Source organism: Peromyscus eremicus, chromosome 20 (genome assembly GCF_949786415.1).
Source record: "Peromyscus eremicus chromosome 20, PerEre_H2_v1, whole genome shotgun sequence".
Taxonomy (NCBI): Eukaryota; Metazoa; Chordata; class Mammalia; order Rodentia; family Cricetidae; genus Peromyscus; species Peromyscus eremicus.
Window position 1 is genome coordinate 58,893,878 of NC_081436.1, and position 13,520 is coordinate 58,907,397.

Consider the following 13,520-nt stretch of genomic DNA (forward strand, 5'->3'; position numbering starts at 1 on the left):
GCCCAACACCGCGGCAGGCAGGAAGGGGGTGCACAGCTGCCTCTAACAGAGGCGCGAACTTTTACACCTACTTTTTGTTTCACTTCGGGTTTGGCGTGGCTTGTGGCACCGCCCAGAATCGGGTCCCCAGACACTGATCTTTTCCACGGCCCTGGGGAAGTTACCTCCCTAGCCCGGTGGCCTCCACCAGCTGCTCTGAGAACTTCATCCCGGGTTACCAGGAGCTGCTCCCTAGAGTGGCAGGCCGTTGGTGGCGACAACAATGACAACAATCATTCTAAGCGTCTGAGGGAGGGGATTGTCCTGTGAAGGTTCCATGATAAAAAGCGGCGACAATTGCAGCGAACTGGAGTTGAAATTAGCAAGAAACCAAGGAGCGCGAAGGCTGGAGGAACAGACTGGGCTGCGTCTGCCCCGCGCTCCGTGTTTCTGTCTCAGGCCGTCTGGTTGTCCCTCTTGCCTCGCAAAGTTTGACAAATCCGGAAGACCCAGAAGCCGATCGCCCCGAGCGTCTCCCACCCTTCCCGCCGCGTGCGCCCCTCTCCCAGGAACCGATCCCACCAACTCCCAGCCCCGCGCGCAAACTTACGTTTGATCTGCCGGGGTTTGCTCTGCTTTCGCCGGGACATCTCGGCCGCGGCCGCTGCCGCTGGGGCTCCCGCGGTGTCCGCGGGTCCCTGCTACCGTTCCCCGGGCTGTCGCCGCCTCTGTCTCAGCCGCCGCCGCCGCTGGCCAGGCTCGGGCCGCCGCGGGCCGCCGGACTCCAGGTGCTCGGTGCGCTCGGGATCCCGGCGCTGGGCTCCTCCGGGAGCAGCGGATCCACGTTTGGAGATGAGCAAGCGAATGAGAAGCCCGAGCGAGGGGGGCCGAGAGAGTGTGACAGGGAAGAGGGGAGGGGGCGACGGGGAGAGCGATGGGGCTGGTGGGGGGAGGATGGGAATCAAGGAGCGATCGACCAGGCAGAGAGAAAAGGGGAAGGGGGGGGGCGCGGCTGGTAAGAGAAGGAAGAGAAGGAGGGAGGGGAAGGAAAGCGCTCAGAGGGACCCGGGTTGCGAGGGGCGGAGGGTGCGGGAGGAGGTGCGCGCTTGCTCCCCGTGTCCCCGGCTGCCGGGCAGAGACTCGGGCGCCGCCGCCGCCGCCGCTCCGGGCCGCGCCGCGCTCGCACTGCTGCGGGAGGTGGCGAGGCGCGCGAAGGAGGGGCGCGCCCGGGCTGTGGGGAGGGGAGACTATGCCATCAGCGAAAGGAGGATTGGCTGCATCCAAAGCCAGTCCGGATGCAAACTCGCGGCCGGGCCTCGGTCGCGTGGAGTGCAAGGGGATCGCGGCGTGGGTGGGAGTTGAAGGGGTTGACGGGGGTGAGGGAGACGTGAGGTTTGGAGGAGGGGGGCACCTTCTGCAGTTGTCACCGCGTCAATGCTGGGCAGCTGCCAGGCCACCCCTTCCCCGCTCCCCTTCCAGCAACTTCTTCCAACAGCCTCTTCCAACGGACCCCCTAAACACTCCTCCCTAATGCCTCGCCCATCTAGCAGGGCACAAAGAAATCTCAGTCTCCTTCCATAAACTTTGTGCTTCCAGTTACCGCTCCCCTCCTGGAGCCCCCCGCCCTCCGCCCTTCCAGTTTCTTGGCAGGAAGGTTAGGCCACTGGCAAAGTCCCCGGCGAAAGCCAGCTGATCACAAATGCCAACTGTGTGTCTTGGGGCCCGTTAAGTCCTCTCATCTGCCCAGGCTCTCAGGACACCATTTCATTGCTGTCAGAGTTCCCGGGAGACTGCTGCCGGCGCGGACCATCCCCCACTAGGCCCACAAGGATGGGGTGCTGAGCTGGGCTCACAGCGCTCTTCTGCATCTTTGCTTGATTGAGAGTTTCCATTTGAAATAGTAAAATCCCGGAATCGGGAGTCAGGCAGATATTTCTCTCACATCCAAAAGGACGATGGTTTAGCTGGATGATTCGCTCTAGATAGGAAAGGAACTGTAATCTCTAATACGAAATACTAACTTTGTGTGAAGTCTGTGGAAGTTCTGCAGTGCCACGCTGCCCCTGTGACCTTCCATTCTCTTAGTTCCGCCACAGGGAAGCACCGTGGAGCTAATAAAAGATTTGATATTGTCATAATTTTTCAATCAGGTAAGATCCAACAACTATTTCCTGGTTCTTTGGTTTATTGGGTTCTGTTTCTTTCATATTCGTTCATTGTTTGTTTGCGGTTCGGGAAATGGCAAGGCACAAGAGAACATGTTTTGAAATGATTGCATAGCATTATTTTAGTCAAGTTAAGGTGAGTGAAGTTAGTTTAGTCTCACACAGTTTCCTATACACTGAGTACTAAATGCAAATCTTTCAGGTGTGCCATAAGGGACGTGGCTGTGCGTAACCCCGCTACTTTATGTAATTAGTATTTACTAATAAACTCCTGTGTAGTTAACATGCATTCCCTGGATACTGCCAATGTTTCCCCCAGGAGGCTATGAAAGTATCCACTCTGACCTGAAATTGTGTCCCTTTTGTTTGGTTGGCTAGCATACACATGAGCACCACCAAATGATACTCTAAAAGGGTCTGAGGTCAGCACAGAGCCTGGACTGATTGAGCATAATGCAGGGTGCTCCTTGTGCAAGAAGCACACTCTACTCAGTGTCATTTTTACCCCATCAGGACATCTTCTGAAAGGTGTAAAGCTTTACCTCATAAAAGGTATGGCTGAGCAAATCTTAACACAAGGCTGGAGACCAATTGTGACTTTTATTACACGACCATTAGCTCTATGGCCATATGAGGCTATAACAGTACATACAGTCCATGGTCCTTTGCAATGGCAAGTGCACTAAATGACCAAGTCTATGCTCTGAATATGCAACAAATTAAGATCTTAAGTACCATGAAAAGCAAGGTTATTTGTACTTACGTTGTGGTGTGAATGAGCAAAGAGAGACTTCAGCTTTTTGCCTCCTCCCTTCTCAATTCATTACAGTTAAATTGGCATGCTGAGAATCTTAGAATTGGATTTATTGCACAGTACAGTTTTCATAGATCTTTGACAGAATTGGCTGACTTATGTCACCCAGAAGGAATGCCCACTGGAATTAAAATAACATAGCAGTTAGTGTTTCTTTTGGCATCTGAAATAGTTAAATATGCAAAGCAAAAGAGAAACAAATAAATCTGAGCTAAACATTCAGTTTAAAAACTGAGAGGAACAAAAGTCAGGAAATTTTAAGGCAAGGTTGATAAAATAACTAGAGTATGTTATTACAAATAGTATATTGGTTAATCTAAAAGCATAAATATATAAATATATGTATATTAATTCTAGTCTATATGAATGAAATAAACTGAATATTCATACAACTATTTTCTCATCATTTTTAAATGAGACTAAGAGTTATATTTAAGGTTCAATTTTATATTCTCTAGTTTAACTCAACATTATAAACTAAAAAGACAGCAAAACCTATAAGCAATTATTTCTGTCCAAATGGATCTAGCAGCTTCAAGCCACAGCTACATGTTACCAAACAATGATTATGAAAACCACAGTTGAGCGGAGCATCGGGAAACGGTATTGCAAAACCACAGTAACAAATGTGTGTGTGATACTGAAAACCACAATTCACAACTAATACCCCGTGTCGCCGATGACTATTAACTATACATGTGCAAATGTGTAAGTAACCACACAAAATAATTTCTCATTTACTTAAAAATGAATTATTCATTTTTGGAGACTCACAGACTTAATGCCTACATATCGGTTTGTTTAGAAAAGTTTCTGCTTCTCATAAGAAAGCCTTTTAAATTCCATATAAAATGATAGCTAATTTAAAAGCAGAGAACATGCAACTCTGAGTACCAGCTTCTCAAATGTTAAAAGGACTGATCTGCAATCAATCTGAAAGGAACCCCTCCCTCTTTCTACTCTTCTTCCTGAAGTCTCAGAAGTAGAAAGGCATGTTAGCAGAAACTGATTAAGAAAGAAAAAGTAGGAAGGATCTGATTGCAAATTCAACGAGAACATGGTTGTATATATTCTCAAGTAGTTGCTCTCAGCTAGAAATCATATGTCCAACAGCAAATAAAATGCCAGTTCCCAAACTACTGTGCTATGAAAACAAATCAAGTGTTTACTTACAGATGAATGAGATGATATCATGTACAAGGTTGTTGAGGTTGTAAAATTAATATACAAAGTGCCCAGTTAAACAGGAGTGTCAAATGACAGAATGTAAATTATTTGGGATAAGTATGCTCCATACACTGTTTGGTACATACTTAGCCTAAATCATACTTGCAACTTCTCTGAAATTCAAATTTAACTTGGTATCTTGTATTTCATCAGGAAAACCAACAAATTTGGTATTTTGACATTTTTGTAATATATATTTTTAATAAAAATTAAAAAATATGTAATGTATATTTTTAAAATGTATATGTATTTACAATCCTGTTTGCAGAAAAGGTAGAGAAACCCTGAGTACTTCTTGTAGTCATAAATATATTTAATTCTTGGTTGATATAATATTTAGGGAAGGCAAAGTAGAAGGAATAAATTTCTGTGCAAAAATTCTAAATTTTTTGGCACAGTACAGAAATGAAACTCTTAAAATAAGTGGATAGTATTCACGTCTGTCTTGTTCTGGGATCTGTTTTTTAAATGTGCTTTTTTTTTTCTCCAGGGGATCAACAAATTGATCAAGCAACCTCCCAGGCCAACCTTATTAGACAGCAAGCTGCTTTCTTTATTATGAAAGTAAGTAATAGTCAAAAGCTTCAGAGAGACTGAATGCTTGCCCATGTATCATAACAAGAAAATGAACACAGTTTATCTGTCTTTGATTTGAGGTTATGATAACGAATTGAACAAGAACACAGTGTGAAAGTAATGTTCATTTTTCTTGAGGGTTTTTTTTTTTAATTAATTTCAACAATTTACAAATAGAGGTCAATAAATTTACCTAAGTGGCACTCATGTTTATTAGCTATGAAAATGATTACAGCTTTCTTGCAAAGGGGGCTCTGAAAGCATTCACTCACTGAACTTCATGAGCCTCTCCATCTCTCGAAGGAGTTTGTATGCGCAAATACTTATCTAAGTGTGTCTCCTTAATTTATCAAATTATCAAAGGCATATGAAAACTATCTCTGTATTATGGTTTAAACAAATCATGTTCTCAAGCCAGGCAGTGGTAGCACACACCTTTAATCCCAGCACTCGGAAAGGTAGAGGCAGGCGGATCTCTGTGAGTTCAAGGCCAGCCTGGGCTACAGAGTGAGTTCCATGAAGGGCTCCCAAGGAGAAACCCTGTCTCACAAAAAACAAAAAACAAAAACAACAACAACAAAAAACAACCAAAAAACAAAAAATCATGTTCTCTTTATTTTCAAATGCTTCTGTAATCCGGGAAACAAAGATGAGTATGGTTTACGAGTTTACTCTTTGAATCCATCCTTTAGTTCAAGTCACTTTTCTGATAGGACAGAATCCTGGAGTGATTCTGTTTAAAACAGAAAGAGCTTTGTTCTTAAGCCTATATAATGAAAAATATAAAGTGTACAGTTAACACTGAAGGAGTCCCCTCCCCACTCTAGAGACTTCTCTTAGGTTTACCTAACTGTTCTGCTAATAATACCATGGTATCTTTAAAGAAACACCCCCCCCCCCGTTCCTCTTCCTGTTCCTCTTTCTCTCCCCCCTCCTTCTCCTTCTCTCCCCCTCCTCCTCCTCTCTCTTCCTCTCCTCCTTATTATTATTTAGGCATAGGTTGCAAGTACAGCCTTTCTGAATCCCTAACCAATCAAAATACTTTATGAGTCTGTCTAATGTGACTGTCTGAATATTCCACATTGTTTCTATGACAGTGGGTCCTGAGAGATTTTCCTAAAAATTCCTGAGAAACAGGGGTAGCTCTCCTCTCACAGTTTCTGCACTGGGAAAATGCAAATTAGAAATTGCTAGTGGTCATATTCATGGAAAGATGCCAACATCAACACATCATTTTTCAGTCTTTCATTGTTTTTTTTTGTTTGTTTGTTTTGTTTTTGTTTTTTGAGACAGGGTTTCTCTGTGTAGCTTTGGGCCTTTCCTGGATCTCGCTCTGTAGACCAGGCTGGCCTTGAACTCACAAAGATCTGCCTGGCTCTGCCTCCTGAGTGCTGGGATTAAAGGCATGCGCCACCACCGCCCAGCCAGTCTTACATTGTTACAGAAATCAAATCAAAACACACATCAACATTTCATGACTTGTTTTCGACCCCTCAATATTATCTATGTGTACATGAGTGTCTGAGTCTTGGTCGTGTGTATTTCACTTGGATCTGCTTGGTCAGGCTTACTGCTATGTAGTGCTGTCATTTTATTGTAGTGTAGACAGCTTTCACAGGAAGACACCCTTAGCCTCACAAGCATTAGTGAGATGCCTCTTCTTGGGCACTGACATAGATGTCAGCCCACCACAACAAAACCTATTTCATTGCAACACGCTGGAAACTCTGTTTTATGTGAACCCTGTGTTTACCAAGGCCGTCCTATTTCAACTCACTTGTTTAGCAAGCTTTTTGATTTTAGGGGTTCCCTCAGTGCTGGACATATAGAACATCCTAGCAAAATTATGGAAATAAACAGTAAGATCAGGCTTATCCTGTCTCACTTGGGGTCTGATTCCTAAGCCTCATAGACAGAATACTAGGTGCAGGAAATGGCAGCTATGTGTATCTGAGATAGCTTCGTTTTCTTATGAAGTGTACGTGGCCCCAAAAGAATATATGTCTCAAATCTGACAAGCTAAAAGTTTCTTTAGTAATCCAGAGTTTGTGTAAAGTGTTGCAATCCTTCCATAAGCTTGTCTGTTGAATGAAGAAGTTAAACTTCTAGAATTCTGGTATTCTGTTGCCATGTGAAAGAAGTGATGAGGTTAGGTAGCTGTCGTGGTTTGTTGGTGAGATGAACCCTGTGGGCTCCTGTGTTTGGTCCCAGGTTGGTCCTAGCTGGTAGGTGTTTTTTGGGATTGTGGAACACTTAGGAGGTGGGGCATAGCTAGAGGAAGTAGGTAACTGGAGGTGGGCTGGGTTTATGGTCGTTGCTGCCTGAGTTCTCTAGCTTCAAGCTCCAGCAGCCACACTTTGCTTACAGTGATGTATCTTCTGGACTGGAAGCCAGAGTAAATCCTCCCTTCTCTAAGTTGTTCCTTTGGGTTATTCTGACACAGTTACAAGAAAGCCAACTACTGCAGAGACAGTAGAGAGAAAGGTAAGCAAAGCGAGCGTCTCTGCAGCCACTGAGAATATCCATAGGGCAATATTCCATCTCCTGCTCCAAGTCTCCTTGGCTGCAACAGTACTTCTGACATGGAAGTCACTGAGAGGTCAATGTCTCCTTAGGATGCAGTTTTCCCAGTCTTTCTCCTTTTGTTATTCTTGGCTTAAATTCATACAAGTTGATTCCTGTAATATTCAACCTCAAAGACTAAACTAAGGCAAAATTCAACCATCTGAGACTTTGATATGCTTAATTAAATATTCAAATGTAGCCCATCAAACTACTTCAAATTTTCTACTTTTAGAAAAATTATAAAAATATCTAGGATAATATTTTTGCCACAGTGTGTGTGGGGGGGGGGGCAAACAAGCCTTATGAACAGTAAGTGAGTAAGTTTTCAACATAAATTAAGTTTCAACATAAACTGCCATCTATCACTAATTTTGGACATTCAACCAAGGCAACTATTGGGGGAAACGTTTGTTTTTTCAAAGCCAGAGTTCCTCAGGGCATGATGATAATTGACATGCAAATACATAACCCTCTTGACTACATAGATTCTGGTCCCAGATGTTTGGCTTTACTTTTTACTTTGCTCTTCCACATGTGAATAAGCATCTAACAGATTACCTTGCCCATAAATTTTATGGATGTTGTTATAATTCATCAGGGTAATGTTTATACTTGTGTGGTGAATTTTATTTTCTAGCCTATAAAACTTTTTCTATAAATTACTGAATGAAAAGCAACAATTTAAACAGATTTTTAGAATGCATGCTATATTTGTAGATAGAAGCAAGTCACCTCTCCTGATATCTACTTGCCAAATTGTATTAAAATAATTCATTGGGAAAAAATTAGGGAGGACTGAATATTTCATATGCTATTTAACAATGAACCCATAGAAAATTCTAATGTGGTCTGATTCTGCTTTTTTTTCCCAGAAATTTTATTCATTTTTGGTCATTTTTTTCTAGTATTCTGTACACTACTATTATTTTACTTTCCTGGTTAATAGGATACATTCAAATATACCAGCACATTCAGAGAAATGAGCTAACAATAACCTGTATCGGCCTCTTTTGTCTCGCAAAGGTGTTTTTGGGTCCATCATCTTGCTCTACTATAAATTGATAGTTCTCTGCCATGGAAATTTTCTTTCCATCATTATCCTGGAGGTTTCCCTGATTTTATCCTGTAGTGGATTCTAAGTTCCTTGAATTACCTGTATCCTCAACCATAGAGAAATATGAAACAAAGAGAATTATATTCGGAAAAAAACAGAGGATGATTACAGTAGACTTTGTAAATGCTAAGCTTTTGGATTTCCTTCCTAATAAGATTTATAATTGCTTGAGACAGTTTCTGCTGGGTTTTTGTGACTCCGTGCAGAAAATGTCTTAACTGATACGTAGTCATAGAAAGACTAGTCTTTCATATTTTATTTTTGAATCACATGGGCTAAATAGGAGAGACGGGCAATTTGGATAGAGAGCAGCACTTTTGCCCTGTTGAATCTGTCATTTCTATCCTGCTCAGACTCATCATTTTTAAAGTGTGCACTTTGTTATATGTGACATACATGCAGTACAGCACCATCACTATGTCTAGAAGCAGGTCTCTTGTTTGTTGTCTTGATCACTTCCTAGGTGATTAATATTCCATGTCATGCAAGGTTTGTGTGTCTCAGTTTACTTACGTAATGGCGTTTTAGACAACAGTTACTGAGTACTGAGTTTAATCATTACACAATTAGTAGGAAGTATCATTAGCCATTAACTAATTACTTCAAACCTTTTCTCCATTTCCCTTTTCAGCTACAGAACACTAATCTTACTAAAGATGTGACTCAGTTCAAAATAGTACAGTTTTTTTGAGATCTTCCATCTTGGTTTGGTCATATGTTGTGTTTCAGAACAAAGCAACGAGAGCAGAATTACTGAATGAAGTTTCATGGAAACCTAAGATGCCCATGGTCAGAATTCAGGAAGCATCTTCTCTGTTGCCCTTGTCGCCATGACTTGTACCTGCAATGGAACAGGATGCTTGGAAGTAAATTTTTCTTTGAATATTTAACAATTACACTTAGTGACTCTAACTTATTCGCCATTTCTTGAAACAATATATCATCATTCTAATATGATGATTTTATTATTTTATGAAATTGTAATTATGACATTTCTCCCTCCCTTTCCTCCCTCCACCTCCCATATACTCCTTCCTTGATCACTTTCAAATTCATGGCTTCTCACTAATTGTTGTTACATTAAAAACAATTGCATGTATATGATGGATTATCATATATATGTATACTAATCACAATGTAGTATATTAATGTATAATTTATATGTATATTATTACTAATATTATATGTATCATATCTATATAATGCATATTTATACACTATATTATTAATATTATATATTATTGTTACATACATATTATTATTTATATACATATTAATTGTACACAAATAATATATCCTATATATTATATATGATTACAAATATATATTTCTAAATATGTAAATACAACCTGCTAAGTCTTTATAATATTACTCATATGCCTGTTTTCAGTGTTGATCATTTGGTATTAGATAATCAATCTGTGTGTTCTTTCCTGGGGAAAACTATATATACTTCCCACTCTCAGCATTCCTTAGTTGCATATTGATTTTTGCGTAGGGCTGAGACCTCATAGGCTTTCTATTCCTGCTGTCCTCACATATTTTTTGAAGTCATCTGGCAGCCATAAAAACAAAATCCACATACTTTGGACGGCAGTTGAAAAGAGAAACTTACTTTAGTTATCCACACTTTGGCCTTGAATTTATTCTAGAATTGCTACTCAGTATGTAGGAGTAGGGGATGTTATACCTGTTTTGCTCATCAAGACACTATATTTGGATTTCTGATATGTACATCCAAAAGAAATCTTACCTTCCAAACAAGGTGTTGTTTGCTTATCTTCAAAACCCCGGCTTTTGCAAGACTGTATATACTCTTATCTGTTAATACTTCCATGTGTTTTGTCTTCTTTCTACAGGCTGTGAATTTCCCAGTAAGATATATACAAATAATTTGAACAACTTTTTCCAGTCATTTTTGTCTTTAAGGTTTATTCTTTTTCTATTAATATTTTTTTCTTTCCCTGGAGAAAAAGAGTACCTAGTCTGTGGGTTGCAGACACTGATGCTCTCTGAAATCATAGCATAACATTAAGAAATATACAGCATCCAATTTTGATCCAGAGGTTAGTGAGGACTATGAAGGCCTCGATGTTAATGTACCTGCTAAAGTCATTTGTATATAATTAAAATAAAGCCATATTCCATGAGAACAAACCTTTAGATTTGCTATACAAGACTTAGATGCCAGCTACTGGGCTCTGGGAAATGATTAGAGTATGAAAGCTATGGCCTCATTATCCTATTAACCCAGTGATGGGTTCACATTCTGATGTATATTGGGGAGCGACAGGAAGTGGGACTTAGTTGAAGGAAGTTGATGTTTAGAGCTGTGCTCATAAGAATACTGTATTCTATCTTTCTCCCTTCTTCTCTTTCTTTCTTGTCTTCCTCCTCCTCTTGTTTATTTTTTCTTCTCTTCCTCCTCCTCCTTCTTCTCCCCACTCCCAATCTCTCTTCCTCCATCCAGAATTCCATTAGATATCTCCTTCCTTCCACCATGAGCTATGTACTTTCTACTGTGATGTTAAAAATGAGTGGCCATAGCCCGGAACCATGAGCCACAATAAACCTGTCCTTTCCAGTTTATTTTCCCGAGGCCTTTGTCACAATGGCTAACGCAAGGTGTAATCTGACTTCAGAAACTCTGCACAGAGATCTACATAGAGCATCCATGCATATCTTCACCAAGCTACCCTCATGACCAACAAAGCAACACAACATTAAGAACATAAAGTTTAGAATATCCTTAGGTAAAACATTTATACTTATCTCTTTTTCTTGCTAGTTTTACCCTTGTGATGGTTCATATTGATTGTCTCGTTGTCAAGAATCTGGCATCACATAGGAGACAAGCCTCCAGGCACACATATGGCAGAGAATGGTTTAGGTTAGTCTCTGGGCATAGTTGTGAGGGATTACCTTGATCATATGAACTGTGGCAAGAAGATCCACTCTAAGGAAGGGCAGCACAATTCCAAGGTTTAGGCAACGGATGACTGAAAAGGCAGAAGCTAGCTGAGCACAAACATTCATCATTTCTGCTTCTTGATTGCAGATTCAATGTGGTGAGCTGCCTTGAGCTTCTGTCAACGGGACTTCCCACTAAGTGGGACTGTACCCTAGAACTGTGAGCCAAAATGAGCCCTTTCTCCCTGAATCTGCTTTTGTGAGGGTATTTGATCACAGCAACAAGAATATATCTGAGATAACACTTTCTGTTTGTTTGTTGATTGATTTTAGCTAATACCCATAATAATGCATTAAGTCAAATTTTACTCTCAATAGACAAAACAAGTTACAACCTCTCTGCATGAGGGCCTGAGAAAATGGCTCAGTGGATAAAGGGTTTTCTGGGCAAGCAATTTTAAAGACTTGAGTGCAGATCCCTAGCACCCAAATAAATGCTGGGTGCTACAGTGGCTGAGCTTTATTCCCCGGAGTAATGAGCACAGACAGGGATGTCTGGAGCAAGCTACATAGTTAGACTAGCTTAGCAGACAAACTCTGGGTTTAAAAAGAGACCCTGCTTTAACATGTAAAGTGGAGAGAAATCAAGGAAGATACCAATATCAACCTGTAACTACCGTATCTCCCCATACACATGTGCCCACACCCATGTGAACACACATGTACACAATCACAGATACCACACACTTGAGGCAATAAATGAATGAATGAACAAATACATAAATGAACTTCTCTATTAGCTTCAGTAGCTTTCAAAGAGAACCAACTGCTCATAAAAATGAAAGATAGAAAACATAAGTGTTTTTCCCCCTTGGACATCAGCCTCACTCCTTATCACATGATGGCTTAGCATCTGTGTAAGGAGACACACTACAGCAATGGCTAAAAGGACTGCAAAACACATCAGCACTCCACTACCACAGCTGATACCCAGTTCCTGTATGTCTTCTGCCTCCCCTAAGACCATACCTGAATGGCACTAACCGAGACGACAGAAACTGCACCACACTGGAAATAAAGGCTCCAATGATTCTGTCAGTTAGTACTTTCTTTGGTCCAAGAAAATTACACTTGTGCAGAGAATATTTTTGTCATGTTTGGAATAAGGAAGAGCATGCACTTCCTGAGTGTGTACTGTCGTCGCTGGAGAAGCACTAACTCCGTTCATGTGCTGCTGCATTGAAAGCCAATGCTGTTTTGCTTTTATCACTTACGCTTCTACAATAATGAGCAGTTACAAAACCTTAAGCAAATTGACAGTGTCTGGATATGAGACTAGAAACCCACATTCTAGCTTAGATGCCTCCACCTGGAGAACTCAACTGGTCCCTTTGCCTTGTTCATGTGGGAGTCCTATGGCTCCTCGAGTTCTAGAATGGGTGAATCTGTAGCTCTAAATAGTATTTTTAAGGACTATATTTTAAACTGTGAATTTCTAAGGAGGGTCAACTTTATCTAGATATTTGGTTGTGTGGTGCTTCCTCGCCTGACAGATCTATAAAATGTTCTTGATAATATTCACAATCTGCCAGATATTTAAAAGTATTTCTTAGCCGGCAGTGGTGGCGCACACCTTTAATCCCAGCACTCGGGAGGCAGAGCCAGGCAGATCTCTGTGAGTTCGAGGCCAGCCTGGGCTACCAAGTGAGTCCCAGGAAAGGCGCAAAGCTACACAGAGAAACCCTGTCTCGAAAAACAAAAACAAAAACAAAAACAAAAACAAAACAAAACAAAAAAACTATTTCTTTTATTCTCTTTTTTTGTCTATATATTGAATGACTCTATACAGAGAAAACCAAACAATCATAAACAAGATTTCTTGACCATTCTCCACCCAGATATCTAGATAATAAACACACACACACACACACACACACACACACACACACACACACACACACACACCTTGACCATTGATCATGCTTTTGGCAGTTGTGAGAAATGCTGCTTGTAGTTAATATACCATGGAGCACCACTTTTAGATTTTTATAATCTAGTTATATGCTCATTATAATATCTGACAGAAGGCTCCAAAATATAGATTTAGTAAGAAGCTTAGTTCATGACTATATACTTCTGTGTGTGTACCTACAAAACTCATTTGTTTCTC

At 41.0% G+C, this 13,520-nt stretch overlaps 1 protein-coding gene and 2 long non-coding RNA genes across 7 annotated transcripts in view; 1 reads left to right on the top strand and 2 right to left on the bottom strand.

Annotated features, from left to right (window-relative positions):
- LOC131897227 (uncharacterized) overlaps positions 1-261 on the bottom strand; it is a 42,198-nt gene extending 41,937 nt beyond the window's left edge. Inside the window, exon 1 of the long non-coding RNA XR_009375597.1 lies at positions 72-261. This is a non-coding gene — a long non-coding RNA (uncharacterized LOC131897227). The remainder of the gene's footprint in view (positions 1-71) is intronic.
- Positions 1-1,149, bottom strand: part of Zfpm2 (zinc finger protein, FOG family member 2) — a 439,361-nt gene extending 438,212 nt beyond the window's left edge. The window contains exon 1 of the mRNA XM_059248147.1: positions 590-1,149. Within this exon, the coding sequence (XP_059104130.1) occupies positions 590-629 (40 nt within the window). The 5' untranslated portion in view covers positions 630-1,149. The remainder of the gene's footprint in view (positions 1-589) is intronic.
- Positions 173-13,520, top strand: part of LOC131897226 (uncharacterized) — a 31,581-nt gene continuing 18,233 nt past the window's right edge. For 2 of the 5 annotated variants that reach the window (XR_009375595.1, XR_009375593.1), the window contains exons 1-4: positions 173-767; positions 2,065-2,129; positions 4,676-4,749; positions 9,170-9,306. This is a non-coding gene — a long non-coding RNA (uncharacterized LOC131897226). Of the gene's footprint in view, positions 768-2,064; positions 2,130-4,675; positions 4,750-9,071; positions 9,307-13,520 lie in introns of all 5 variants that reach the window. The other 3 variants (XR_009375594.1, XR_009375592.1, XR_009375596.1) reach the window with 3 other exon arrangements.